The sequence below is a fragment of the Chelon labrosus genome (genome assembly GCF_963514085.1).
Source record: "Chelon labrosus genome assembly, chromosome: 19".
In the NCBI taxonomy this organism is placed as follows: domain Eukaryota; kingdom Metazoa; phylum Chordata; class Actinopteri; order Mugiliformes; family Mugilidae; genus Chelon; species Chelon labrosus.
The window spans coordinates 8,585,030-8,612,943 of NC_140352.1; the positions used below are offsets into that span (position 1 = coordinate 8,585,030).

Genomic DNA, 27,914 nt, shown 5'->3' on the forward strand with positions numbered 1-27,914 from the left:
TATCGATGGAAAAATATAATATGTAATAGTTAATATGAAGTACAAAACAACAATTCCTGGAAAAGAAGTACCTCCAGTTCCTCCGTACAGATGTAAAGTCAAGTTATATTTTTTTACTGGACCTTTTACTGGATCCAGCAGTACCTGTCAAACCTTGGCCTAAAAAGCAACCTTCCTCATACTATCAGCTGTTCTTGAGAGATTAATTATTAAACCAGTTCTGACAATGCACTATATCATAAAGTGACTCCTGCTGCTTGTGCTACTTCTCCTCCGTTTATTGTACGTCTCCTACTACTTTCCATTTATAGCCGAGTCCTCCTTCTTCTTCACCTTGCTATCAAAGCTTCTAACAAATGTCCTTTTACAGGCATCGGATAGCATTGTTTGTTCTGTACAGAAGTCAGTTTCAATCTTTCCTTCATTCAAATTTAAAGGACAAACCAGGAGATAGTCTATGTTTTCCACGTGTTCACAGTACGCATGAAACAAGTACTTGCTAAAGGGAGTGGAGATCAAGTCGCTTACAGAATCCAGACACCTTAAAACAACTGTCTTTATAAGGCTTTCTTTTCTAGCGCTCTCTTTTATTACGCTTTATGTTTGCCAAACTGAAGCCGGGCTCAGACTACTTTAGTTTTACAAACCTACCAATCTTCGCAGTCATTCTTCGCTCTAATTTGAGACTTGCACATTACGTGGGCCAGTAATGAGCATACTCTAGGTCAGGGGTGTCAAACTCAGGCTCACGGGCCAGATCTGGCCCATGGTGCAATTATGTTTGACCTGCAAGATAACATCAAATGTCTATTAGAGACAGTGCTGTCACTTTAAAATTACTGGATTTCGACTCAAACTAACGTATGTACTAAAACAACACTAGGACAGTGCATTTAAGATCAAATCTATTATACGTGCATGGAACTGCAATGACCTAAGGAATAAACACGGAGGCTTAGCCATTTGAATAAAACAACTGCTTTATTCAATACACACAAATACGATAATTATCGTATATCTGGCAACACTGATTACCTGCCAATACTATAAATCCCAGAATGCTTTGCTAGTGCGTTGGCGCCTCAATCAAGACCAGCCAGCATCCCCTCCTCCTCCTCTTCTGCTGACATTCATTAGCAACCTCATGCTACCAGTCACTTCGGGCAAATTTAAGCCACACCCCCCTCCCCACCACAAAAAAATAAATAAAAATAAAAATGTCCAGATATTTACCATATTTCACTTTCAAGAGGCAGATTATGTGTTAACGAACGTAAAGGACAGAACTGTTTGTCTTGTGCGGGGTTAGGGTTAGGGTTAAGGTTAGGGTTAGTGAGGCGCCAACTAGAACAGAACATTAGAAGACACTATGAAACGAAACATCACAACAAGGACAAGGACCTGGACAGGAAGTAGAAGCTCCAGAAGGTTTCCATAAATATAGAGTCTGGCCCGCGACTTTGTCCCAGTGTATCTGAGTTTGACACCCCTGCTCTGGGACATTTCTTAGATTACTGTTCCAGATCACTGAATGCACCACCTAATGTGATCTCACAGGAAATAATCTGGGCAGAACCTCTGTGCAAAGCCAGGCCTAGACCGGATTTCTCCTCTGATTGTCAGGAAGGGTGAACCAGAACTCTTACTATAGTCCGAGCCCAACATTAGGCGGAATGACTTCCTCCTATTCTTGACATTTTGATTCCTTTTGCAGGTAAAGGTATCTCCAGCTACGCCTCTGAGCCATGGAAGGCAGGGGAGTCTCTCCAGGCGTGCATGCAGGAGGCCATGGAGCAGGTCCCCAGTACAAGGCACCCCGAGACCCCTCTCTATCTGGGAGCTACCGCGGGAATGAGATTGCTGAAGTACGGTGCTCATGTACAAACATCAATTAAAACAACAAAAAAAAGAACAGAAGCAACAAATATTTTCACGCTGCTGTGATCTTAGCCTGAACTCAGCTGTGTTTAGCACTCTCTTTTCTGATTTATCCCCAGTGAATATGTTACTGTCAAATCCATTATATATGACACACTCTCTGTATAATTTATGGACTGCCGTATTGATTTGCGTAATGGACGTGACTAATAAATTTGTGCTATGTGTGCCTTCAGGTTGGAGAACAGCACAGCATCAGACAGGGTATTTCAAGCTGTGGAGGAGGCCCTGCAAAGGTCCCCCTTCTCCTTTCAGGGAGCCAGAATACTGAGTGGGCAGGATGAGGGGGCCTTTGGCTGGGTGACGGTCAACTACTTAGATGATCGCCTCAAACAGGTCCGTACGTGCGTACTTACACATTTGACCACACCTTGAGAGTTGGTGTGCTCCTACTGTGCATTGGCGTCAAGGTTTTATTTGGCTTCTTTGCAGGGCTTACAAACCATAGGCGCTCTAGACCTTGGCGGAGCCTCTACTCAGATCAGCTTTGTTTCTAAAGATTTTGACGGTTCGGAGTCGCCCAGCAACTCTGTGACCTTCCGGCTCTATGGAAATGATTACAACCTGTACACTCACAGCTTCCTGTGTTACGGTAAAGACCAAGTGCTACGGATGGCGAAGGCATATCTGACAAAGGTAAACTCAAATATAATCTCGTCTGATGTTTGACCTGATGTGCTGAAATGTGCAACGATACTTTAAATTTAATTAACATCCTTGCTCCGTGCCTGTTATTCCCGTCTATCTCACTCTCTCTTCCTAGACAGGTCCAACAACAATATTAGATCCTTGTTTCCACCCAGGCTACAATACGACCGAGAACTACACAGTCCTCTACGACAGTCCCTGTGTGTCGGACAGGAAACCCCAGGCAGCTCCTTCAACGTTCATTCACAAGGGAAATGGAAGCTTTCAACAATGCCAGGAAGTGGTCAGAAATGTCTTCAACTTTACCTCCTGCAAATACAGGCAATGCTCTTTCAATGGGGTCTTCCAGCCACATCTGCAGGGAAAATTTGGGGTAATTTAACACTCTTGTCAGTGTTTAACTTTTTTCGTGTACATCATCTATGAGACGCTTGGGTTGTTTGGCCATAGTTCCACAGGCCATCTTTAATATGAACAGATTATTTAGCAACTTCTTGTCTTGATGTGACTTGACTTTCTAAACAGAAATTAATTGGGTGGTCAAAGACTTCCAAGGTTTCGGTCACCGAAATCTGCTAAATTAAACAGTGAGGCAGTGTATGTGAGGCTGTTTAGGAGTCTGATGGCACTGACACCTTGAGTGTGACTTGATCTGTCAACTTGCGAAATCCAGAGGCGGCATCCCAGTTACACCAAATAACTGAGCTGATTCGTGTGAACAATTTTTCTCAGAACCAGGTCATAGCAAATGAATACTTCCAGTAATCAAAGGCAAAACTGCACTTTTGGTTTTATTTGACAATCAATAATAATTTCAGTGACTTCTAGGAAAATGCCAAACATTTGCCAGTAAAAGCTGCTCAGTTGTGAAGATTTGACGCTTTTTCTTCACAATACCGGTTTTATGGATTAATAAATGGATTAATCAACAACATGTACCGCAACCTTTTTGTAATTTGACTCAGCTGCTCCCTTAATATCCTGACCTCTCAGCTAGTTGTAAAACAAACACCAATAATGTTAGTGAGTCAGTGAGGTCGGGCCTGAAATAATGAGAATTAATAAGCGGATTACTTCATTTGCTAAAGATAACTGTGCAGTACATTTTCCTTTCGCCTCATATTTCCTGTCTTCCCCTCCCCTCTCATCGTAGGCTTTCTCGGCTTACTACTTTGTGATGAACTTCCTCAATCTGACTGATACATCCCTCTCTCTGGACATTGTGAAGGACAGACTAGCGACCTACTGCTCAACCCCTTGGGATCAGGTTGGGTATATTTTATGCACAAGAAAAAAAAAAAAAAGAAAGACTGTTCTGCCGTCTTCATCCGCTCCCACGTCTTATCTTTGTCCTCCAAGTCCGCCTATAACTGCGCACTGATGATATCACTGCATTTGTTCTGCTTCAACAGATACTACAGCAGCATCCAAGTGTAAAACAAAACTATCTGGCCGAATACTGCTTCTCCGGCACGTACATCCTCACCCTGTTGACAGAGGGATACAACTTCACTGCAGAGACCTACCCCGACATAAAATTCATCAAGAAGGTCAGTAGATCACTGTCCGTCTTGTAACGACACACCCAAGGGCCATGACCCGCGTAATTTAGGTTACGCAAGATGCATCGTCCCAGATACCGTTAAACCGCAGGAGAGAAAGGGTGCGCGATGAGATGACGCCATCAAAAGAACAGTGGAAAACGAGTTTCAACCGGCTGCTTTTAATGCAAGTGATTGGAAATGGTTTGAACGATTATGCCAAATGACCGCTGCCTGCTCAAATAATGGCGATCAAGCCTCCACATGCCACTGTAGGGTGAATGATGACAGGATTGTGCTGCTAAGAACTTAACCCAAAACAAATGATCATGCAAAAATAAAATGCTAAAAAGAGCACATAAACCCTTCTAAACAAACCAATACATTTAACCTTCTTAAACTCAATGCAACTAGTAGCAATTGCACTGGAACCTTCTGAACTTAACCTTGAATACAAGAAAATCCTTTCTCATACGAGACACAGTTCAAATTGTATAACTCAGATGAATATTTAGCGACAAACACACTCCACGTGTCACCCCACAAGTCCTGCAAGCACTGGCCTAAACATAAGGGCTGTACATCTCGGGACACCGCAACAAACAAACTGGAGGACTAAACTGCAGACAGTGCAATTACTGTAAAACCTGTTGTTACCTATCACAGCTGAATCATCTAATAGTATGTTTGTTAGCCTATGACAAAAGGTTTCAGTCACGATTATGTATGTACCTGTGGCTTGTAGGAACTTACCATGCAGAAGTAAAACGGTTAAACGACACAGACAATGAGCGCACATGTGATTATACTTCTGTAGGTACAATAGTTGGATAAGATAAAGCGACATAAAACCTACCCATAAACTGTAGGTTTGGAGTCAGATCTTCCCTTTTGTGTAGCTACTGATCTTTTATACTTTAGCTGTAATAATTACCTTCAAAGGCTAGCAGGATTATTGCAAGATTAGAAGATTATGCAGGAGTCTGTCTCGCCAGCTTTTAGTTATCCACTGGTGGCCGAACCGCCTGTTAAGGTGCAGGTGGGTTGGTGATCTGAATGGCTGAAGTTACCCCATGATAGGTGCTAGACAAATTACCTGCCAAGTTTTGTTTTTATATTTATTTTTTTAAAAACATGTCTGTGAATTTTTTCATCCAGGGTGTGGTATATCTAAAACAAAGGCAGCTAGACTTGTTGTTATTGTCACTCTTACAAATGACGAAATGAAACCTTTTCGAGGGAGGACTTGTGCCTTTTATTTCCCACACGGATCATGCGGAAAATAAATCACAATCTCAAGTGTCTTGTTTCACAAAGGCAATACAAGAAAAGCAGGAAGAGCAGGATAAATATAGAATATCTTGCACTTCAGACTATAATGTCTGCCTCAAAAGGTCACATATTACAGGACCAAAACCAATTCATACTAGATGATTACGTCATTACATTACTTCGGACATGACTGATAAAACAATAGACTGTATATAAATATGGAAGACGTGTCTCCACTTTCGTACATTAGTCAAACTGACGCTAGAATTCCAGGGACGTGGGACGGAGTCATAGTTTGCGCAGCACGGTCTGTGAATGAGTGAGACAAACGCCCATACTTCCGCTAGACTCACTCGCGGTTTTGTTTGAGTAATGTCGCGCTGTGCAGTCATGCCCGCAGTTACAAAGAAATGTCCTACGGGAGTGATAACACTGGTAGTAGGCAACTGGTAGTCATCATGATGCCATGCCCTGTTTCTATAGCGTCAATTAACTAAAGCAAAACTTGAAAAAAATAAAATAAAATAGACCTTGAGTATGCCTCAGTATTATATTAACTACCTAAAATGACAGAAACAATCCTTAAAAAAATTTATTTGATGGGTATTTTAGTGTTTTAGTTTGGCCCAAGTCCCACCCACTAACATGGAGGGGGTGAAGCTTATGACATATAGTACAGCCAGCCACCAGGGGGAGCTCAGCAGCAATAAATAATAATTTAAAAATGTAATAATTAAATGAAATAAAATAATGTTGTGGATAGGCTGCTGTAGTATGTGTTACTGTATCCGTTTTGTGTGTTGTTCCAACATGCAGAGCGCACCGTATTTGTCACAGAAATTGCACAATTATTAGCTACTGATAACATCAACACTTGTTCCAGCATATTTAAGTGTTCCATGACTAATCCATGACAGTATAACCAAGGCAGCTAAATGGAATTCAGCCATCATCAACCAGTCATCTGCACCTTTCCTATTGAGACATATCAGTGTGTCAGGCAACTATTGTCAGCGTGTGTTAATAATAAAAATTAAAAAAAGCTATTGGTTTTGACAGTATGGGTTTGGATTTAGGGTAGGTGGATGTTTTTGTTCTTTTATTGCCTCGCTAAAGAGAAAACAGTCTTGGATCATGTAAAAAGACCTGTCAAGCAGATTCCTGTGTCCACAGCAGAAGAAATATTCCGAAATAGAAGAAAGCTCCATATTGATAATATTTACTCATTTTAGTCTGGGGGCCACGATTTGATCTCAAGCATGCTGGACCAGTAAACTAACAGAATAATAACCTGTCAGTAACGACATTATGCATTTGTTTTAGTGCAAAGAAGAAGAAGAAGAAGAAGTAAATTAGGAGAAAGTTTACATTTACTAAACTATCCTTTAAAAAAAAATTACATGTTAAAATAAGCGCAATTTCAGTACATTGCTGTCTGCTGTTTAGCCCTGGGTCCCGTTGTTGTGTTCTGTGCACTTCTCTTTCTAAAACAGTGGACAAATTAGGAATGACAGCTATTTTCATTGAAAATTTGCAGCCTTCTATGTAATTTTTGCAAATTCATGCCGCGGGCCCGGATTACACCCTCTGGGGCCACTTTTGGCCCTCGGGCCATATGTTTGACACCTGTGTTTTACGGCATGATGGATGTTTTTGTCAAATCAACTGTAAATATTACCGTATAATAGAATAAAATCTCCATTGGAATTCTGGTCACCCAAAACAATCAAAACATTTCAGTAGAAGTTCGTACCTAATAAGAAATTCATATATTTGTGTTATTTTGTAAATAAGAGCTAATTTAACTTTGCCTGATCATTTGTAAGCATGGTACGTGTTCCTAGATGGTGTGAATTAAAAGACCCTTTAAACAGAATTGCAGAAAAATCTAAATTTGCTGGATATTTGGCCCTGAGGTGCCATGAGCTTGATATAGGTTCCCTTCTCCTTTCCAGATAAAAGGCAGCGATGCAGGCTGGACACTGGGCTACATGCTGAATCTGACCAACATGATCCCAGCCGAGGCTCCCGACTCACCGCCTCTGCCCCATGCTAGCTACGTCTCCATAGTCACCGTTATGGCAATACTGCTCTTTTTCCTCTTCATCCTCTGCATCCTGCGCCTTTGCCGGCCCCGTTGCTCCAAGCGCCCTGATATTGTATAAACACACAAGGGTGGATGCGTGTGTGAGTGCGTGTGTGTGTGAGCGAGGGAAGGAAACTCTGTGAAGGTTTGCAGGTGTGCATGCGTCGGTGCGGTCTATTTGTGGGGAGGTCAAAGGTCAGCATACGCTGCAAAACACATTTCCTGCGGCTCAAGGACTTTTCAGGAGGCTTTTTCTCACTGGGGAGTGAGTTCTGCATCTCTGGTTGAAGGACATTTTTCCGCATTTTGAGTGTGCGAGCGCGTGTGTGTTGGTTTGTTTAAATGTGTGAGTTTGACTGCATATGCCTGAACGTGTGTGCGTGTGCGTGTGCGTGTGTGTGCGCGTGTGTGCGTGTGCAAATTCCCGTCAGTTTGCATGTATGTGTCTTCAATTTTAATGTGAATATATTAATGTATGAATAAAATAATCCAAGTTTATATAAAATGTTTAATTTGCTTCTCACTTGTGGACTTGTATCACATTTAAATGTTGCATGATTTATTTATATTTTAGGCTAATTTATTATTTAAAAAAAAAAAGCCAATTTCTGCTTCTCATTGAAACCCATAAACCAGAGAAAATGCAATGAACATAGAAGTCAGATAATAATCTTGGGTATAGAAGTTATATCCTTTCCCTTCTTGTAACTTGAATCTATTTTAAAGCTTTTTTGTAAAATTTAAAGCATCAACCGTGAACCATACATTCCTCACCTTTGGCTGTAACAACATATTCATGCAGTTTGATCTTACTTCTTAAAAACACTTCCCCCTAATCATAAAGAGATACATTCCCAGTAACATCCCCATATGAATCTACCTGTAACGTGAAAGTGCTGCCCTCTAGCGACAAAAGACGTGCATTGCAGTGTCGTTACCACAATGAAATATTTTGACACGCCTGCAGGAACAGAAAGATAACTATCACCTGAGAGAAACCAGGAACAAAGTGTTTGTTTTCCTCATCAATTCATGTCCGTCTTGGAATCCTTGCACACAAAGTACACAAAGCCAACTGATGTTACGCCTGATTCTCTTGGCACTGTGCTGTTTTATAGCTTCCAAGAAGGCAAATTTCCTATGCAAATACCACCATAGATTATATAATGTGCTAAGAGGAAGCGGGTGTGAAATCTTCCAGAGCAGACTGTGCCGCTTTGGAATTATGGGATCAAGACGTTGGCAGGAAGTGGAAACTCATGGGGTTTCCCTCCGTTCGGGGGGGCCCAGCCCTTCCTCTGTGTCACAGATCTATATCTGCACTCAGGGAATGGAGCAACGAAGGGAAAAAAACAATGCCATGCTGATAATCTGTGGGTGGTTCCTGCTTTTACGCCGCAAATATGTGTTGGTGTTGGCAAAGGCAGGGAGCGAGAACTTATTAAACACTTCAGGGGCCCGGCTTAGATGTTGATTTACACAGATGCCTGCTCGGGCTGCTAATGCACTTACAGAAAGAGGTCAAAGCTGGTATGTTCTGAGCAGCCATGTATGGAGTCTCTTAAAAACAGCATGTTCCAAACGCACGCCCTGAAGGCGAGACAATCTGTCATCTCAGCTTTCCGTTAACAGCGGATAATGACGCCGGGGTGTACGGCACTGTCGGGTTGTTTCGCTGCAGTGACGCGGCCTGTTCGGACACAGAAGGGATGACCGGCACGTGATCCATCGTGTGATCTGTAGAGCCCGTCAGCTGGTCGCTTAAGTGCTCCCGGTCGATGATGTTGGTCGTTTCAGAGTCCAGCTCCCGAACTTCTTCTTGGTAGAACCTCTGTCTGAGGCGCCTCGTCTGGGGAAGCTCCCAGCACGTCTCCAAAACCACCAGGACGCACACCAAGCCCAGCAGGAGGTAGACTGGCAGAGTAAACAAATACAGACGCAATGACAGGGTGCAGAAACAAAGACCAGTGCAGTGTGACTAAGATCAAATCAAGGTTTGGTCTATAAATAAAGGGTGCAGCACCTAACAGCCTTTGCTTTGTGTGGTAGCATAGCAAATGGTGAAAACCTCCATCAAACCTGCACATATTATCAATGAAAACCTAGTATTTGTGTCACACTTAACTCCTGTCTGCGGTTTTAATGTTATGGCTGACCGGTGTATGTAGTCAAGAAGAGTTTTGTCACAGTGGCATTGTTTTTTTTGACCTTTTGGATACAATTTTTAATGTAATCGGTTCTTCCTTGAGTCCAATGGAACATTTGTGTCCAATATGTAGAAAATCCCTCAAGTCTTTCTGGGCCAAATGTCAAGATGAATGAAAACCGCCCAAAACATAATTCCTCTGGCCCTTGGCTGTCACCGTCATGAAGGCATTACAGCATTTCACCGTGAAAGAGGTTGCTCATGACGATGAGCCAGCAGAGAATTATCACCTGAATCTGCAGCTCCCATCGGCTTAATGAGATTTATAGCATGCTTAGTGTTTATCTGTCCAAAAAATAAAATAAAATAATAACCCAGCTGCATTTGTTCGTTCTCAGGCAGAGCAGCCAGCCAGCCTTTTTCAGCCTACAAGCTCCAAAGAAACATCCCAAAATAGACACTGTTAGCGGCGAGCTGGTGAACGTAGAGCATGATTTAGCAGCCAACGAGCCAGATACTTTACTCAGGAGTTGATAACGGAGCTAGATGAGAGTGGATATTGGACTCACAATTGCCAGATGGCCAGACGTGTCACTGAAACATCCTCCATAGCTTCAAGATATGAAAATAAGCTGCTATAAAAGCCAGACAGAGAATTTATAACGTATAATTATATGTATAATTTAGTGTTGAAATGAAAATAATTATACTTCTTGGACATTGTCATGGTAGTATTGTCATGCTGACGTATAATTTAAAACACATTTTTTCATAATTACGCCAGAATCATTGTGTTGTTAGCTTAAACATGCCCTTTGATAAATACAGAGGGGGCGGGGTTCTCTTCCATGAAGTCCACCATGTTTTACTGTTTACATTCAACAGGACTATTTGTTAGGAATTTTCCTTATTAAGAAGAAGAATCACTGGCTCTTTATGAAACCGTGCAAACCCTCCATGTCAACACCTACTCTATACGATGCCTGAAAAGGGGCTTCTGAAGCTCAGTGTGGTGGATTTGTTGGCAGCCATCTTGGCGGTGCAACATGTGAGGGTGCTAAACTGTCACTGAAACCTGACCGTGAGGGCGGGGCTTAACCTGACTGATTACACAAAAATTCAGATACAGAAAATGTTTTGGTACCAGAGTGTAAACATGTTTATCTCAACTATAAGATGCTGCATTTTAACATGGAGAACAAGACCCGGTGTTTGCTGGATAGTTGCAATCTACAATCTCACCTCTAGATGTCAGTAAATCCCACACAATGCTCCTTTAAGTTTTCACATTTTGGACACTACTCACCTGTAATTGCTAGCCTGTACAGATGCGGGTGTGGATTGTCCTCTTTACTATGCGTTTCTCCGGGGACATAATCCCCAAGGCCGATAGTTGTCAGAGAGATGAAACAGAAATACAGGGACTCCAGAAAGTTCCAGTCTTTCTCCAGAGTGATAAAGATCCACGCAGGGATGAAGAGGAAGAGGATGCTCATGACGACGGCGAGGCAGGTGGCGTGAATGGCGGCCAGTTTCGACTTGGACATGGCCCATCGCCGATGGAGGTAGGACACTGGACGCCGAGTTATCAGGGCCATGAGCCTCTGCACCACGGTGGAGAGGAAGAAGAGTGTGAAGGGGATGCCGAAGAGGGAGTAGAAGATACAGAAGGCCTTCCCCTCATCGGAGAGAGGGACCGTGTGGCCGTAACCTGAAAACACAGCAATCCACACAGCAAGGTGTCATTTACAGAGGTATGATTAGAGGTAGGTGGGACCCTTCTCAAGGGACCACGTAGGAAGCTTTACTCAAATAACAGTGATTACAAAGAGGGAAAAGAAGACAGCTCAGACAGAAGCAACATGTCTTCCTGGAATAACAGACAGTCTCAACTGTTTTAGATTTTTAAGTTTACCTCTTTTTAGCTTTTGTTTTCCAGCAGCCTCAAGTTTTTAAAATGCTTCTTTTAGCAGAACTAATGTTTTTTTTTTTTATGTATGTATAATACACCACCATCGTCTCTACATTGCAGGCAATGCAAAATGAAACCTTTTTATTGATATAGTCAGTATAAAGTTAGCCTCCTGTATCCTGAAGGTCCCTAGACATCCAGCTTATCATTTGACATTTAACTGAAAAACTGAAAAAAGACAAGACTGAGACAAACCACCCTCGAGTGATATTTGAAACCTGTGACAAAATGTTTAAATAACATTTTTGCTCTGTTTTGGTAGTCAGAAGAGATTAAGCACTAATTATGTACTTATTTTCAACTTATTAATTTAAACACAGATCAGGCATAACATTAAAACCATTGACAGGAGACGTAAATGACATTGACCATCTTGTGACAATTCAGTGTTCTGCTGGGAAACTTTTGGACCTGGCATTCATTGGTGTGGATGTTACTTAGACATGTAGCACCCACCTAGACCAGAGCAGGCACCCCCACCCCATAGCAATGAGACTCTTTGATGGCAGCAGCACACACAAAAACACTTTAGGAACAACTAAAAAAAACATGAAGAACAGCACAAGGTGTTGACCTGGCCTCCAAATTCACTAGATCCCAAACTGATCAAGTATCTGTGGGATGATCCACAGAGGCCCCTCCCCTCAGCCTATAGGACCCAAAGGCCCCTAATAACAATATTGTGTTGCCAGACACCACAGGACACCCTCAGAAGGCCCATGTCTATTCTCTGATGAGTCTCAACTGTTTTGGAGGCAAGAAGGGAGACCTACACAACATTAGGAAGGTGGTCATAATGTTATGCCTGATCATGTATAATAGTATTCATGAATAAATCACAAAGATGAATCATATTTGGTAATAAGGTAACATTGGGATAAACACAATGCAAGGGTTTATTTTTACAAGCTGGCAACCCAAAACTTGTTCCTATTAATAGTGAGTCCAATGTAATTATTAAGTCCTCCACATCTTAAACACATTGTTTATGTTTTTCACATGGATGTGAAGGTTATTTTTATGTTGAGGAAATGTTTCTTCACCACCTGTTTTTGTGACCTACACATGTCCCTAGTTTAACCATGAAGTCCTGGGTTACCCCTCACCTGTTGTGGTGAGCACGGTGCTGGTGAAGAACAGGGAGGACACGAAGTCCCAGTTGTGGCTGGACTCGTTGCCCAGGATGGACACCCCGTAGTTACTGGCCTCCAGAGCGCGCGCCAGGAGCTCTTCCAGGCGCGCGTCAGACACGCAGGTGTTGTTGCTCAGGAAGTCGAGCCGGTCCGCTTTCAGCTCCTGCCGAAGCTCGTGTTCGTATGGCAGCTCTATGGCGGAGAAGATCCCGGCGCCGATTATGAGGTAAAAGATGTAACCGAGAATCAGCAGGGCAAAGTTCAGCCCCGACTGCTGCCCTTCCGCGAAGCGAGCGCACCATCCTCTCAAGCAGCCGCACGCCATCCCACTAGTTGTTGTTGTTTGTTTTTTTTCTTTTTTCTCCGCTAAATTACGATAGTCTAATAACTTATGTGCTCCCTACCTGCCGGATGAATTTGTCTTCCTCATTCTTCAAGCGAGGATGGTGACGTCGCTCCCTCACCTCACCAGGTAGAGAGTAGGAGGTGAGTGTTGGCGTGTGCGTGTGTGTGTGGCTTGCATCTGCGCCTCCCTCTCCAACCGGATGGACGGGTTTTTGTGTTTTGAGGTACTACAAGAAAATAGTAGCCATTTCCGCCATTTTTGTTGACAGATGGAATCACTGCTGTTCAACTTGATTTTTTTAAACAGCATGCAGAACAGAACAAAGCTAAACAGTTTGTTGTGGGTAAATTCAAAAGTTAAAAAAAATCTAAAAAAAAAATAAAATAAAATGAAAGTATTTTTTCGGTGGGAAACTTCTTCTACTAGATTTAAACAAATAAAATGAAAATGTTTGCATCATGTTAATTTATCAACATCACCTCATTAGAACAATTTTGAAAATGCAAAATAAAAATGACAAATTTCAAATAAAGCTATTGTATTTAATATGTAGGTATTTCCAATGTTGATTAAAAAAAGTTTATTTTTATTTATTTTTTTTTATGAAAAACGAGTGAATTAATCTTCATTGAACCATGATCTGTGAGAGGTAAAGAACACCACTTCACCGAATATAGATTAAAATGGTTAGTAATGGATTTAATAATGAGATAAAAACAATGTTTATTGGTATTTTTTTTATTATTAATATTGTTATTATTCTTTTTCGGTTTTCTGACACTTTTAGATAATTAAACATGCCCCGGCTCAAACTGACCCAAGAACATCATTGCTGTTCCTAAAAAAAAGGCACATAACAAGCTAAGGTTTGTTTAATTATTTTTTAAACTCAGTCACATTACATTGTTTAATAACACTTGATTTAATTCTCATTTTAAACTGTGTTAACTGAACTTTATACACATAGACCTACTGAAGGACTAACAACTTTATCCAAGTAAATTGAACTTAACATTGATATAAGTAAAATGAATGGGTCCGGTCAACATAACAACAACATTTTTGTTTTTCGTTTTTTTTTAGTTTCTTAATGGTACTTTTATTAAGTCGTATTTTGAAGGCATAACTGCAGTTTGTAATGAATGAATGAATGAATGAACGTGTCTATCGCTTGTAGTCAACACTTTCGCCAGTAGAAGGCGCTATAGACCACGTTTCCACAATACTCGCCGTCAGAAAAGAGCAGGAGAAAAAGCCACTGATTCACAAAGAGTTTTATTGATAAGTTACCATCAGGCATGAGCTGTGCTAATCCCACCTTTAATTTATCCTCATGTCTCCCCTCTGTGTCTGGCATCTGGCAATAAATAATTATTTACAACCGTTAGATAAGTGCAAATGAAAAGCAACAAGAAGTTACTGTCATTAGAGAGGCTGTTAGAGCTGCGATATGCAGTGAATGAGACGGCCTGGAATCAATACTGTTGCGTAAAAAGCTGATAGATAGATGATGGTCACTAATTGATAGTGTTGGCTGGATAAAGGCATGGGTCTGGTGCATCCCCCCTCTCTCTCTCTTCCTCTCTCTCTCTCTCTCTCTTTCTGGCATATTAAGCTTTTCTGAAGTTAATCTGGATCTCTGGAGAGTCGTTGTGAAGTTTCCTGAATATCCCAAGAAATTAGTTCAGTTGTCTGAGAATAAAAAAAAGAAAAAGAAAAGAAAAAACAGATCAGAGACATTAGAGGCAGACTTTAATGAGAGGGACACTTGAGAACAGAGACACAATGATCAGTAGCAGCGGTGGAAAGGAATTAAATCTGCTGTCACTTTGGTTTTTGCCTACTTCATATTATTACACCCCTGGATTTCTGAGAGGATGTTACACTTTGAAATTTGCAGATGTCTGTAAGTGAATGATGTCTATGAGTCATTAATTGGTTTCAGCAGAGAGCGATACTCACTTTAAACATCTAAGAATGTTTTGAAATTACTATTTAGGTACAAAGACACATTTATCCAGAGAAAATCATAAAAGATTAGTGAAAAGTGGGAAAAAAAAGATTATTACAGAACTGTGCTGTAGGACTATTGATCATCCCTCGACCCCTTACAGTTATCTTGTGACCTTTGAAAGCCCCCGACCCCCAGATTGGGAACCACTACACTAAACGACCCTAGCAGTACCCGATAAATAATTAAAGTCCCCATGAAATCAAATTTCCAGTGTTCTTTTATAACATGTCTTGCACTGAATGTCATCTATACTTCAGTAACTTGACAAAATTTAGTTGTTCTGTAGGAATTTCCTCAGAAACATAAAAAAAAAAGATGCTAGTGACTCATCCTGCACTACGGGGTGTCCGAATTTGAGCATTGGAGTTGACCAATCAGAGCAGACTGAGCGTTTTGGGGGGGGCGTCGGCTTCTCTAGCTCTGTTCTTCACAGGAAACACATAAACATGCGAAACAAGTAGACCTCTATTTACCAACGCTACATATTTTGACTGGACATCTCACCTCTGCACTCATATCTGAGGTCCGAGAATAGAACGTGTTCCTGAGAGAAGACAAAGAGTCCCAGTCTACCTCCAGCCAGGGTGTGGTCGTACACCGCCCCAGAGTCCGCCAGGAGCTCCCTGCCCTCATGCACCACCACCCTGCAACGGGAACACGATGCAGGTAAATCACATACGTCACGCAAACCTCACACACAAGAAGAACATGCAGATTGTCTCTGTGTGAGTGTTTCAAAGTGGACCCTTCTTTTGGAGGTTTGCATTTACGCTGCAGCAATTTTGGACAGCTGAATAACACACACACATTTCTAGGTCAGGTCTCTTGATTATAGCTTCCTTTGTGGTTCATATTTTGCTATGCATTCCTGAAAGACACATGAAGTCAAATGGAGATATGTTGAAAGCTGCTGCAATAAAGCTTTGGAGCAACTATCCAAGATATCAGTACATGTTCATCCTTGACGATCAAAGCGAAGGAGCTTCTTTTCATTCCCACATTCAATAGTCGTACAGTCATCCTACGGTACAAATATTCAGAACCCAGAATGCAACACGACCATTGAGTGGAATAACTGTTAATGCCGCAAAGCAGTTTTGTTTTCAGGTTAAGAAACCTCCGTACAGTACTGATGTTGCTTTCTCTATCTGCACACAAGTAGCGCAGAGAGAGCGCATAGCCCCGAGTTGTTGTTTTATTTTTTTTAAGGCCATTAGCGAGAAGTACAAGTAAGCCCGAAGTCGATGTGGCAGGTTGAGGAGGACTGGGTACAACAGAGAAAGTGAATTACGCTGTTATCATGAAATAACCCTTGGAGATGGATGATGTCCTCGAGTGTAAGAACACCAGAGGCTGGCACTGGATGATTTAAGAAGTTATTCAGCAGACTGTTTCTCTGCTAAAACCTACATGAAATGAAATGGGTTTGACTGAGCCCCTGACGTCTGATTCAAAAGAACAGGCCACAGAATGTTGTATGTTTTAGCCCATTTGGAGTTGGTCCCAATGCAATTTCTACTGCAGGGCATCAACTTTTTTACTTCAGTGAACAGATATTAGTGGAGCAAAGGGCATAGGCTGGAAACAAACATTGCTTTAATTTTATTAAATTAAATTAAATTAAAATTGTAATTTTATTTTATTACATTTTTAATTTTATTTTATTACATTTTTCTTTTATTTATCATTAATTTTAGAGGCGCACAAAGACAGAAAGACAGAAGGAAACACTTTTCTTAAGTAGAGTATTAAAAAAAATAAATGCTGATTTATTTGTAATGGGTCGAAGCCATGATGCGACCCTTTAAAACTAAGCCAATATAATGAAAAGCTTTAACTGTAAATTAAAAGCCACCGCTAATGCGGAGTTATTTCCGCTAGTAAAGAGCTGCAGTTCCCTAGGGGGAGCCCACCAATCTTTGTTATTCTAATTCTTAGCGTCTTGTGGTTTCCCTGATCATAATCCCAATGTGGTTTAGGACAACTTAACATGAATCAGGAATATAATAAGTCAGGCTTCAAAAAAGGAAAACACAGCCAAGCCACAAATGCTTTACTCAACACATATTCTCTACATGTTCATTCTTAGTTGTGATTATTCTTTATAGGAGTAATAATCATAATAAAGAATGCTTTTCTAAGGAAAACAGTAAATTCATCAAATATGTTGGACATCCTGGGTTCAGTCCTATTTAAGAATCAATACATCAAACCAGCCTTAGATCGTCCACTGAGTTAATGGTACTTAAAGGGGAACTACTGTTTTTTACAACTTGGACCTTATTTCTGGCATAAAATACGATTGTTTACTCACCCATATAACCGCATATATCCATATAGTGGGAGTGACTGGGGCATCGAAACATTTCGGTGCCCCATTCATTTCCACTAAACAATCGTATTTTATGCCAGAAATAAGGTCCAGGTTGTAAAAAACAGTAGTTCCCCATTAAGTTATGTATGTACCTGATGAACCCAGTCTTGGGTCGGTGGATGAGGTGCATGCGGTACGCTGTGAAGTCCTTCCAGCCAATTTTATTGGGGTCATGCCACAATGTTCTGACCTGCAACAGACACACAAAGACACCAGGGTGGACAAGATTTGAGTGTCTCGTCATTTCCTGCGATTTAGGATGTTGCAAGCAGTATGAAAAGATTGCAAGCAGTGGTGTATGGGGTCACTTATCCATGCCTGGTGTCTGGTGTTTCCAGTGTGCCACAGAGCATTGCGTAGATACTCCCCAGGTCCTGTGCTGGAGTTGACCAGTTTGAGTGAGACTCCAGCGGTGCCAAAAGCTTTGGATGGCTTCTTCTCCCAGTAGGCTTGAGACACCTGCTCTCACGGAAAGAAAGAGTGTGAATGCATCTACACGGTGTGCACCGGAGTGATCAAGGACTGTCACAGCACACAGAAAGCCTTTTACAAGCTTATACATTCTTTGCTGGTGAAAACATGAAGGAATGTAGAGGAGAAATAGCTGCATACACAGTATGTGAAATAGTAAATTCAAGGTTTTAAAGTGCAGTGCGGGTGAGATTTATTGTTATTGTTAATCGGAATTTATGCCTCACCTGTTTCCACATGACCACATAAAAGCGTCGACTGGACTGGTAGCCGAACACAATGCCTGCGTAGTCGTCATCTCGGTTGGTGTTGACATAAAACGTCACGCTGAAGTCCACCGCGTTGAACTTGTCGTATCCTGTTCAGTTCAAAAAGGAGCATTAGTTTTTAGACAAACCAAGTTCATTATGTCTTCTTTTCTATTGTTAATATTACCTAAAGCGATCCCAGGGTCTGAGTTTGCAGTCTGCAGCAGCTCTCTACCCTGACTCCGGATCACCCAAAGAGGGTCGGACTGCGTGGTGCCTTTAGGGTCCAACAAAACAACCTGAAACTTCCTGAAGTCTGTTGACCCGATATCCTGGTTTAGCGGACAGGGATCCAGCGCATCTGGAATACTATCGTTGTCAAAGTCATCAAAGCATGCATCTCCACTGCCATCACCTGTGAGAGCAGAGGGGATAAAGAGAGCAAGTGTAACATAACTTTGTAGATTATTTTTTGCCAAGGGGACTAGACAAGATAATGTGTGCAGTATGATGGTGGATAGATTAAACTATCTTTTAAGTATGATAAATATCACCACAGAGAGCTGTAAACTGTTGATGTCTAACATTAATATGACCCAAACTACAGGAAACATACTGGACTGATGGTCGCAAGATTTTACTGCATGACTGCAAAATCCATTTATCGGTGTGTGACAGCAAACTAATCATCCTTTGTTCTTATCTGTATTGCCATGTCAGAGATTTTCTCAGCCGTAACAACACTGACCATCAGAGTCCAGCTGGTCCCTGTTGGGTACCAGTCTGCAGTTGTCCCGGTCGTCAGGTATACCATCATTGTCATCGTCGTGGTCGCAAGCATCTCCTTTTCCGTCATTGTCATGGTCGGCCTGGTTGCTGTTAGGGATGTAGGGACAGTTGTCTAGAGAGTTTTGGTGGCCGTCCTCGTCGATGTCCTCGTTGTCGTCACACATGTCACCCACCAGGTCACTGTCGGAGTCCATCTGAAAAAACACACACACACACACACACATGCAGTATAGTTTATGTTTGCACATATCTCAAACATTTTGCATGTAATTAGACGCAGTGTGCTTTTGAGCCTTTGTGTGCGTTCCCAGGGACCTGCAGTGGGTTGTGTAGAAGGGGACAGTTGTCACACTGGTCTCCAACACCATCCATGTCCGTGTCCCTCTGGTCAGTGTTGTAGACTAAAGGACAGTTGTCACGTTCATTCAGGACCTCTAAAATAAAAGATGGAAACACGTAAAAAAACAGACAAGTAAGTAAACTTTGTGTGGAACGTAACAAATAATTTCATCCCTATTTCAAGAGTAAATCAACAAATTACATCCACACTCACTTTATTACACTCCTAATTGATTATGGTTTGTTCATTATCATAAGTTGCTTTCTTTCTCTAAATGGCAGATTTCAAACTGTTTTTGCAGATGGTTTCAAAACAGGTCCTGTAGACAGCTGAAAGGGTGTCCCTCAAGGATCTGTATCAGGCCCACTGCAATTTATAAATGCTCTAAATCAGCTTCATTCTCCAACTCGGCAGCGTAATGTTGACCTGCTGAACTCCCTTTTTCATGAAAACTTAACAAAGACAAGTGCAAACCAGGGATGTTCCTATCTATAGCCTAAATGGAAACTTGGCTGGTTTTGACTAGACATTATCCAAAAAACAACAACTCACATTTAACATCTTGCTGATAATCCACCATACTGTCCATACACTGGATTATGGAGATATCCTGTATGTACATTCTGATGTCATCAATGTTGTACCACTCATACCTGTCCACCAGTCTGCTCGAGAGTTCCTCTTAAAATTTTTAAAATCTCTTAAACTTGTGTTTTGAGGTAATGTAACATTCAAATTGGTGTTTTCATTGGGGTAAGGTTGTGGGTAATGTTGCGTCAAATGCATTTTGTTTAAAGCGCTCTTTAAACATGATCAGTTTAATGACTAATTCTAATTGGACTGAAATATTTGTTTAACAAGTTAACTGCATGTTCCTGGCCTGGTGTAGAGAGCAGCTCCTACCATCTCCATCCATGTCGATACTGCAGGCGTCTCCCTCTCCATTGTCATCAGTGTCTGTCTGCAGGGGGTTGCTATCAAAAGGACAGTTGTCACAGCGGTCTCCAATCCCGTCCCTGTCGGAGTCAAACTGACGAGGGTTGTACACCAGCGGGCAGTTGTCCTGTGCCAGGCAAACACATTCAAGTGAAGGGAGGATGTGAGTATACACCTGTTGTCGGTGATGGTAACCTCAGAGTTACTCAGTCTCACCCTCTCATCTATGATTTCATCATTGTCATCATCAGGATCGCAGGCGTCTCCTTGACCGTCCTTGTCGAAGTCTTCCTGTCCAGAGTTTGGCACCAGGGGGCAATTATCCTGCAGCCAATCATATCCCAGTTTAATTGAATTTCATCCAACCAGAACACAGCACAGATATTTGTCATCTTCTGATAAACAGCAAAAGGGGATGCTAGTCTCCATCGCTTCAGGTGTTTGTGTGTTACCTTTTGACAGTGATAGGTTGCATTCTGCTTGCAGGTTAATTTGTAGTTGGGCCAGCCGTCCAGATCAGAGTCGTCGGCACACAGGAAGCCATCGCCAGCAAACCCGACAGCACACACACACTTGAACAAGGCCTCGGACGCCAGGCCGAGGTAAATGCACTCGGCATACTTGTGGCAGGTGTGTGTGTTGTCTTTGCAAGGATTGTACGGTTCACACACCTACAACCAGAACAGTTCTTTGAGAATCCAGATTTTTTTCTGGTTCATGGCTGCGGTTAGAAGAAAAGAAAGCGTAGCTGTAAAAACGTCAATTCAAAGAGGGAAAAACACATGCCTGCCTGGTTTTCAGGGCTGCCTGCAGTCCGAGGCCGTACGGCTGGGTGCCTTTATAGCGAGGAGGACAGGGAAGACAGTAGAATCCAGGGTCTGTGTTTACGCACCCCATGACACAAACTTCCTCCACTTCACACTGAAGAGATGGAGGATGGAGGGTGAGGGGTTATCCATGTTCAGCAGTTTAAATACAACTTTTGAAAGTAGTTTCAAGTGTTATGCACAGTAGGAACTCTTTGCTAGGATCAGACTACAGAAAATGTGTATCTATGGCAACCTTTGATTCGGGGCCATGGTGCCTTCAACTGTAAACTACACAATGATCTGTGATCAAGAAACTTCTTCTTTTGTAATTGCAGACTATATGCTACAGAAATGAAGAAGCTGTTGTTTTTAGAGCCACACATCAGTAACATTATAGGGCTGATTTCATGTAGTCTGATCCTAGGCCTGCCCTCATTACCTCGTTCTGATCTTCACAATGAGTGCCATTGCCCTCTAAACCCAATGGACAGCGTCCACATTCCCACGATCCATCATTATATGATATGCATTCCACCCCAGGAAAACACGGATTTGAGAGCAAGCACATGTCTGAAACACGCACACAAATGATTGTATAAAGGCAATTAGTCTTTTTACTAGCAACAACAAAACAAATCAAAGTTATTTTAAACCTAAATTACTCTCAGAGAAATGTATATTTTAACAGTCGCTCTATTCTGTTGTTTAATAAAGATAGAATAAACGCTATAGGATATTCATTTTTAATCCTCTATTTTTATATATATACTAATAAAACAGGATTAAGGATAATTCATGAATGTGAGGCTTAGCCTACTTACACCGATCAGGCATAACATTATGACCTAATATTGTGTAGGTCTCCCTTGTGCCTCCAAAACAATTTTGACTCATCAGAGAATGGACATGGGCCTTCTGAGGGTGTCCTGTAGTGTCTGGCTACAGAATGTAGTTAGTGGGGGGCTTTGGGTCCTATGGGTTGAGGGGAGGGGCCTCTGTGGATCATCTTACAGATACTTGATCAGTTTGGGATCTAGTGAATTTGGAGGCCAGGTCAACACCTTGTACATCCTGCTGGGGATGGCTGCTGCCATCAAGGAGTGTCATTGCTATGGGGTGGGGGTGCCTGGTCTGGTCTAGGTGGGTGCTACACGTCTAAGTAACATCCACACCAATGAATGCACAAGATGGCCAGTGTTATTTACTTCACCAGTCAGTGGTCATAATGTTATGCCTTATGGGTACATAGAATAATACCTTCTTGCACAGTTATGATGAGCATACAGCCTGAGGGTTTTGGACAGGTTTACCTATTGGACAGGGTTGTTTGTTACATGCTTCATAGTCGACAGCATCTCCAGCACACTTCTTCCCCCCGTTCTGAGGCGCGGGGTTCGTGCACTCTCGCTGGCGACTCGTGAGGCCTCCGCCACACGTCGCCGAGCAGATGGACCATTCACTCCAGGTCGTCCAGCCTCCGGCAACTACACACAAAAATATAATTCAACTGTAAGCCCGTCAAGCCCTGCGGTGCAGGTTTAAGTGTGCTCGTACTCACTAGGACAGAGCGTGTTGTTGCAAGGCTGAGTCTCCCTGGCGCTGCCGGTGCAGCCTTTACCACCCTTCTGTGGTGGAGGGTTGTTGCACAGACGGACCCGTGTGATGTTGCCGTCACCACATGTGGTTGTACACGCAGACCAAGGAGACCAAAGACCCCAATTCCCATCAGCACGTGCTAGACATGAAACGAGCACGTACTGTAAATAAACTTTTAAACATCCAGTCCTGGACTAGAAATGGCTCAAAAATACATTAGATTAAAACAATCAGATGTGCAGAGTGACTTAGACAGAATTTATTCATCCACAAGGGAAATTGCCTGGTCACAGTAGCTCAGTTGCACATAAAAATCATTCTTGAGAACAATTAGTAAGAAGAAAAATACACTCTACCCTTGCGATCACACTTCGCCATCGTACAGCTTCGGGTTTGGAGCGACGGCCCAGTACAGGACGACGTGATGCCGTTGCAAGATCGGCCCCGTTGCTGTCCTCCACGTCCACAGGAGGCCGAACAGTGGGTCCACTCAGACCACGGCGACCAGCCGTCTTTATTTTCTTTATACACGCACACAAACCCACATGACTGTTGTTACACCTTTATCCAATCAATTGGTGCTTGCATGCTCTTGCAGAGCAGCCATACTCACTTAGACACACAGGGCAGCATTCTCCATCGATAAAGGACGGATTGATGCAGGACACCGGGGGACATGCCACCTGGTGACACACTACCTTTCCATCCTGGAGGAGACAGAGCAGAGTTCCTGTATTTAGATTTTTTTTTTAGAATCGTCCTATTTGATCCAGATGTTTCGCTAAGTGCCAGTTCTTGCAGAGGAATTCTAAGCTGTCAGACCTGGCTACTCCCTCGACCTGTTCTTGACAAAACTAATGATGCTTCATAAAGAGAAACAGACTCGTGGAAAAGAATGAAGAAACCATAAAATGTGGATGGAGGCTCTGGAAATAAACGAAACCACAAGCAAATGATCCGGACTGGTAAACACTGCAGTTTTTTTTTTTTTTTTTTTTTTTTTAAATATGTTTATTTGCTTTCTTGTTGAGCGTGAAACGAGAAGATTGGCTGTCATCTATGTGTATGTTAAATTTGCAGCTACTGCCGAGCAACTGCTCTGATTTCTTTAATTTTATGGCTTTCATGCATTTACAAGTAAAGCCAAGTCTTAAGTAAGACTCAAAAGATGAAGTTCTTAAAGTCTTGCAGAGGTCAAGTACAAAATTGTTCTAAAAAGAAAAAAAACTCCTCTGAGCTACTTAGAAAAAAGATTTACTGAAAGCGATGGACACATTTACTGTACAGTGTGAAAGATTTACCATCTAACCAAGCAGACACAGGTTGCGTTAAGCCCTGCTGTCTATCTATGACAGATCTTCCTTTCAGTCAAAGGCCTGCCAGGAAACACCTCACCGCTAAAATCTTCAGTTCTAGTTAGAGAAGATTTGCTCAGCACCGACCTGGCAAGCACAGGAGGTGCAGCTGTCGACATCCCAGTCGTCCCCGTGCTCATATACCCGTCCATCTTGCATGCACCACACCTCCCCATCTCTGTCGAGGTCAATGTCGTTGCCGCCTCCGCCTCCGCCTCCACCGCCACCACGACCACCACTGGTAGTGGTGAACCAGAAGCTGCTGCTGCCACTGCGACCACGACCACCACTGGTGGTGGTGAACCAGAGGCTGCTGCTGCTGCTGCTACCGCCACCACCATCGCCATCGCCGCCACGACCACCATCAGTAGTGGTGAACCAGACGCTGCTGCCACCGTTGCCACCACGACCACCACCGCCGTCTCCGCCACCACCACCATCTCCGCCACCACCGCCGTCTCCACCACCACCGCTGCCACCACGACCACCACCGCCGTCTCCGCCACCACCACCATCTCCGCCACCACCACCATCTCCTCCACCACCACCGCTGCCACCACGACCACCACCACTGCCGTCTCCGCCACCACCGCTGCTGTTGCCTCCACGACCACCACCGCTGCCGCTGCCGCTGCCGCTGCCACCTCGACCACCACCACTGCTGCTGCCACCATGACCGCCGCCGCTGCCACCACGACCGCCGCCGCCCCCACCACGACCACCGCTGCCACTGCCACCGCCGCCTCTGCTGCTGCTGTTGCTCAGCTCGGCCAACGATATCCGCATCTCTTCGTTTTCTCTCGACTGGCAACACAAAAATGCACATGTGACGTTCCAAACCGTAGATTAGATCACGATTAGAATCAATTTGTGCTTATACTCCCGAGACCTGTTTGGACTGCTCTAGGCCATAGCGATGATGATGATGATGCTTCGTAGCCAACTTTTTAACACAGATGGTTTTCTTTCTGCTTATTTTTTTTCTTTTCCCTCCCAAAACGGCCGAGGCATTTACCACAAACCGCACTGCTTCCTGCCAGAAGAAGGTTGTTTTGTGCCATTTGCAGTGGAAGAAGAGCTACTCTCTCTCACAGGTTATGACACACAGATTTCCCAGAAAACTTAACTGGGTCACAGATGATGTAAAGTGTATTACAAGGCTTTAAACTATCTTCTTAAAAATGAGTCTCGAAAAAGCCATGATAATCAAAAGAAAAATAGGGATAATTTCACATTCCTCAAAGACATTTAACCACTTGCACCCTGGAAATCCCTGTCAGGCTGTATATGCCAACTGCGACACATTTGCTATAATAAAAAATTAATGTAGTATTCAAATGTCCAATGCAGTAGCTGTTTAGGTTTGATTAATAAAACTTTTGCTGGAGATTTTCATATATCTCTCCCGGCCTGGTGATAAAAATGAGGTTACTTAGGAAAATTCACTTATCCACTTTTCATTGTGGCCTTACGGTTTTGGATTTAGTGATTAGCTGAATGTTTTTCAGATGGAAATGTAAAAATCAGATGTTTTTGTTTTACAATGCAACATAAAATAAAACCTAACTAACTTAATCCAGAATACCAGAACACACGTGCATGCAATTGCGGGTCTTACTACTCTCTCCAGGTCTTCGAGCAGATTGCTGGTCACAATCCGCAGGCCGTGGATCTCGGTGAGCAAGTCTATCAGCTCATCGCACGGGTGACGACACACCTCCGATGAGACATTGCTGACCTTCGCGCCACCCACACCTGCAGAGGAGGAGGCACAGGTATGTGTCGCCTATGCTTCATTTTATGGGTCCCCGTTAATGGTACAGAGGAAAAAAATAAAAAAAAAAAGGGGGTGTGGACATTTGCATTGGTGCATGTATGTGAATGTATGCTGTGCGAGTCCTTGTGCGCATGAGCGAATGCACATGTGTGGTACCTGCGCACACTACTGCTGCTGCGTACAGGCATATCAAAAGCCAGGGAAACCCTCTCAGAGGACTCATTCCTGTTCACACATAAATCACACATGCAGTCGCTGTGAAATATAGCAAGTTTACTGCTAAATCACCACAGAATACAAGCAGGACTGCTGCCTTTAGAGATAAAAAGAATAAAAGAGGATAAAGAGGGAATTAACCTTGCATACCTGCTTGCTCCTTTCTGTTCTGCCTTTGTCCACGGTTAGAAATCACTGCTGGTAGGTTTGTCCCTGCTGCAGCTCCACTGGGGCTGTGATGGAATGTCTATCTCCTTTTCCTCTTCCTTATTTCCTTGTCTCCTTAGTTCCTTGTCACCTTGTAATCAAGACCGAAGATCACCAGCGCAGCTTCCTCACAAATTTGCCGTAGGATCCCCTCAAACAAAACAAAAAAATAAATGAAAATATGAGAGAGAGAGAGAAATGTGGGTGAAGAACATGCAGACGTCTCTGTTAGTCCTGTAGAAAGCTCTAATGTGGTTGTATTTGTTTGAAAGCGTGCGTCTGCATGCATGTGTGTTTGTGTGTGTGTGTGTGTGAGGCAAGAGCAGGGGCCGTATATTACTCGTCTGTCTGGCAGCTAAACTAGGCTGCATATCTCCCAGCGAGAAACCCAGCTGGATGGAAGGAGCTCTGTCTGTGTGTTGACGTCTCGTTGCAGGTTTCCCAGACACATCATTTACACTCTTCACTCTCCAAGTTGCGAAGCACACACACCAAAACATGCACTCCTCACTTGCCGAAACACACATGCACACACTTATTGGCTGCACAAGTTTTCCAATATTTAAGAGCGAGAAAACTGGCAGCGCCATAAATCCTTTGCAAAAAAAAAAAAAACGAGAGCCTTGATGTGTGTGTTGTCATGCTCTCGTTGTGTGTGTCTTTTTGGGATTGACTGTCCTGCTGCCTGCTGAGGATCGTGAGCTAAAAGAGGAGCAATCTAATGGAATACAAAAACATCTACTTCCACTGGGATCTCTTTCAGTCTCTCTCTCTCTCTCTCTCATCTCCCTGCTGAGTCAAAGAGGCATCATCATCCTGAATCACATTTTCCATCTGTGGACTCCACTTGTGGAATAATGATTCTCACAGATGTGTGTGCACACATGCATGCACATACGCTCGAGGCGCCCGTGCCCATACAAACACACAAACGGAGAAAATTCCAGCGCATTCCGGATACCTAGAAACATCGCAACCGAGCGCAAATAGGAACAGACACCATGTTTCTTCCTGGAAGCGGTTCAACAGTGGAGACGGTCAAAGCAGGTGCTGTCGCTGCTCTGAGAGTCAGAAAAACCCCAAAAGTAATAAGATCTGAGGGGATATAAAAGGTACAGTCTTGGGCGAGATTACTTGGCAAAGTCTGGCGTGACACTCTGGGGCTGATACGCTGTGTGGAAGGCACATTCTGTTCTGGGATCCATCTCAAAGTCTACGGCTCTCTCTGTCTTGCCCTGCATTTATAAAGGGGGAAATAGTTTTAAAGAGGGCACTAAGCTGTCTCAGAAAAGTGCAACTGATTGACCGTTGCAGAGGCTATCAGGGGCTAAAGGTAGTCCTGCGACAAGAAGACCTCTAATGAGATTGAGGCAGGGTTGAGAAACAGGGCGCTTTATGCAATCAGGCAGTTTAAGGAAGCCTAAAGTGGTGTTGCACCATTTGCCCCCATTTTCTCTGACGGCAACCAGACCAGAGAACTCCGAGAGGTTTTTGCATTATGTTCTAAGCGCTTGCTGTGAGCAGCAGTGTCAGCTCGCCAGACACCGAGGCCAGATAATATCCTGAAATTGCCGCGCCGCTCTAAGCATGTAGTGGTAAGGGAATTACATGTGCTTAAAGTAAAAGGATTTTCATGGAACCGTGCACAGCAAAGAAAGGATGCAGAGTGTCAGGGGTGAAGGTGTCAGAAGACGGCAAGG

At 43.0% G+C, this 27,914-nt stretch overlaps 3 protein-coding genes across 4 annotated transcripts in view; 1 reads left to right on the forward strand and 2 right to left on the reverse strand.

The window, feature by feature from the left end:
* Nucleotides 1-7,982, forward strand: part of entpd1 (ectonucleoside triphosphate diphosphohydrolase 1) — a 25,278-nt gene extending 17,296 nt beyond the window's left edge. For both annotated transcript variants that reach the window (XM_084567801.1, XM_084567800.1), the window contains exons 4-10: nt 1,715-1,865; nt 2,115-2,274; nt 2,371-2,574; nt 2,702-2,959; nt 3,740-3,853; nt 3,999-4,136; nt 7,355-7,982. In XM_084567801.1, the coding sequence (XP_084423927.1) occupies nt 1,715-1,865; nt 2,115-2,274; nt 2,371-2,574; nt 2,702-2,959; nt 3,740-3,853; nt 3,999-4,136; nt 7,355-7,564 (1,235 nt within the window). In that variant the 3' untranslated portion in view covers nt 7,565-7,982. The remainder of the gene's footprint in view (nt 1-1,714; nt 1,866-2,114; nt 2,275-2,370; nt 2,575-2,701; nt 2,960-3,739; nt 3,854-3,998; nt 4,137-7,354) is intronic.
* Nucleotides 7,979-13,253, reverse strand: LOC311504609 (potassium channel subfamily K member 1-like). Its single transcript, XM_084567802.1, has 3 exons — nt 12,710-13,253; nt 10,938-11,342; nt 7,979-9,399 (listed from the first exon to the last, which is right to left on the reverse strand). Exons 1-3 carry the CDS (start codon nt 13,059-13,061, stop codon nt 9,095-9,097), a joined length of 1,062 nt encoding a protein of 353 aa, XP_084423928.1. The 5' UTR covers nt 13,062-13,253; the 3' UTR covers nt 7,979-9,094.
* Nucleotides 13,254-14,383: 1,130 nt separating this feature from the next.
* On the reverse strand, nt 14,384-26,439 carry LOC311504137 (thrombospondin-2-like). Its single transcript, XM_084567134.1, has 22 exons — nt 26,158-26,439; nt 25,948-26,016; nt 25,633-25,769; nt 24,746-24,818; nt 24,102-24,217; nt 23,273-23,366; nt 23,016-23,180; nt 22,622-22,798; nt 22,374-22,547; nt 21,503-21,633; nt 21,041-21,175; nt 20,707-20,925; nt 20,471-20,578; nt 20,222-20,381; nt 19,294-19,412; nt 18,938-19,172; nt 18,377-18,604; nt 18,169-18,299; nt 17,789-17,929; nt 17,563-17,660; nt 15,601-15,740; nt 14,384-14,774 (listed from the first exon to the last, which is right to left on the reverse strand). Exons 2-22 carry the CDS (start codon nt 26,012-26,014, stop codon nt 14,767-14,769), a joined length of 2,856 nt encoding a protein of 951 aa, XP_084423260.1. The 5' UTR covers nt 26,015-26,016; nt 26,158-26,439; the 3' UTR covers nt 14,384-14,766.
* Nucleotides 26,440-27,914: the final 1,475 nt, after the last annotated feature.

Coding starts and splice junctions, on each gene's coding strand:
- LOC311504609 (XM_084567802.1), bottom strand. CDS start 13,061: ATGGCGTGCGGCTGCTTGAGAGGATGGTGCGCTCGCTTCGCGGAAGGG. Junction 11,343..12,709: donor CACCGTGCTCACCACAACAG/GTGAGGGGTAAC, acceptor CTGTGTTTTCAG/GTTACGGCCACACGGTCCCT. Junction 9,400..10,937: donor GTACAGGCTAGCAATTACAG/GTGAGTAGTGTC, acceptor TTACTCTGCCAG/TCTACCTCCTGCTGGGCTTG.
- LOC311504137 (XM_084567134.1), bottom strand. CDS start 26,014: ATGAGTCCTCTGAGAGGGTTTCCCTGGCTTTTGATATGCCTGTACGCA. Junction 25,770..25,947: donor AGCAGCAGTAGTGTGCGCAG/GTACCACACATG, acceptor CCTCCTCTGCAG/GTGTGGGTGGCGCGAAGGTC. Junction 22,799..23,015: donor GGCGAAGTGTGATCGCAAGG/GTAGAGTGTATT, acceptor TTTCATGTCTAG/CACGTGCTGATGGGAATTGG.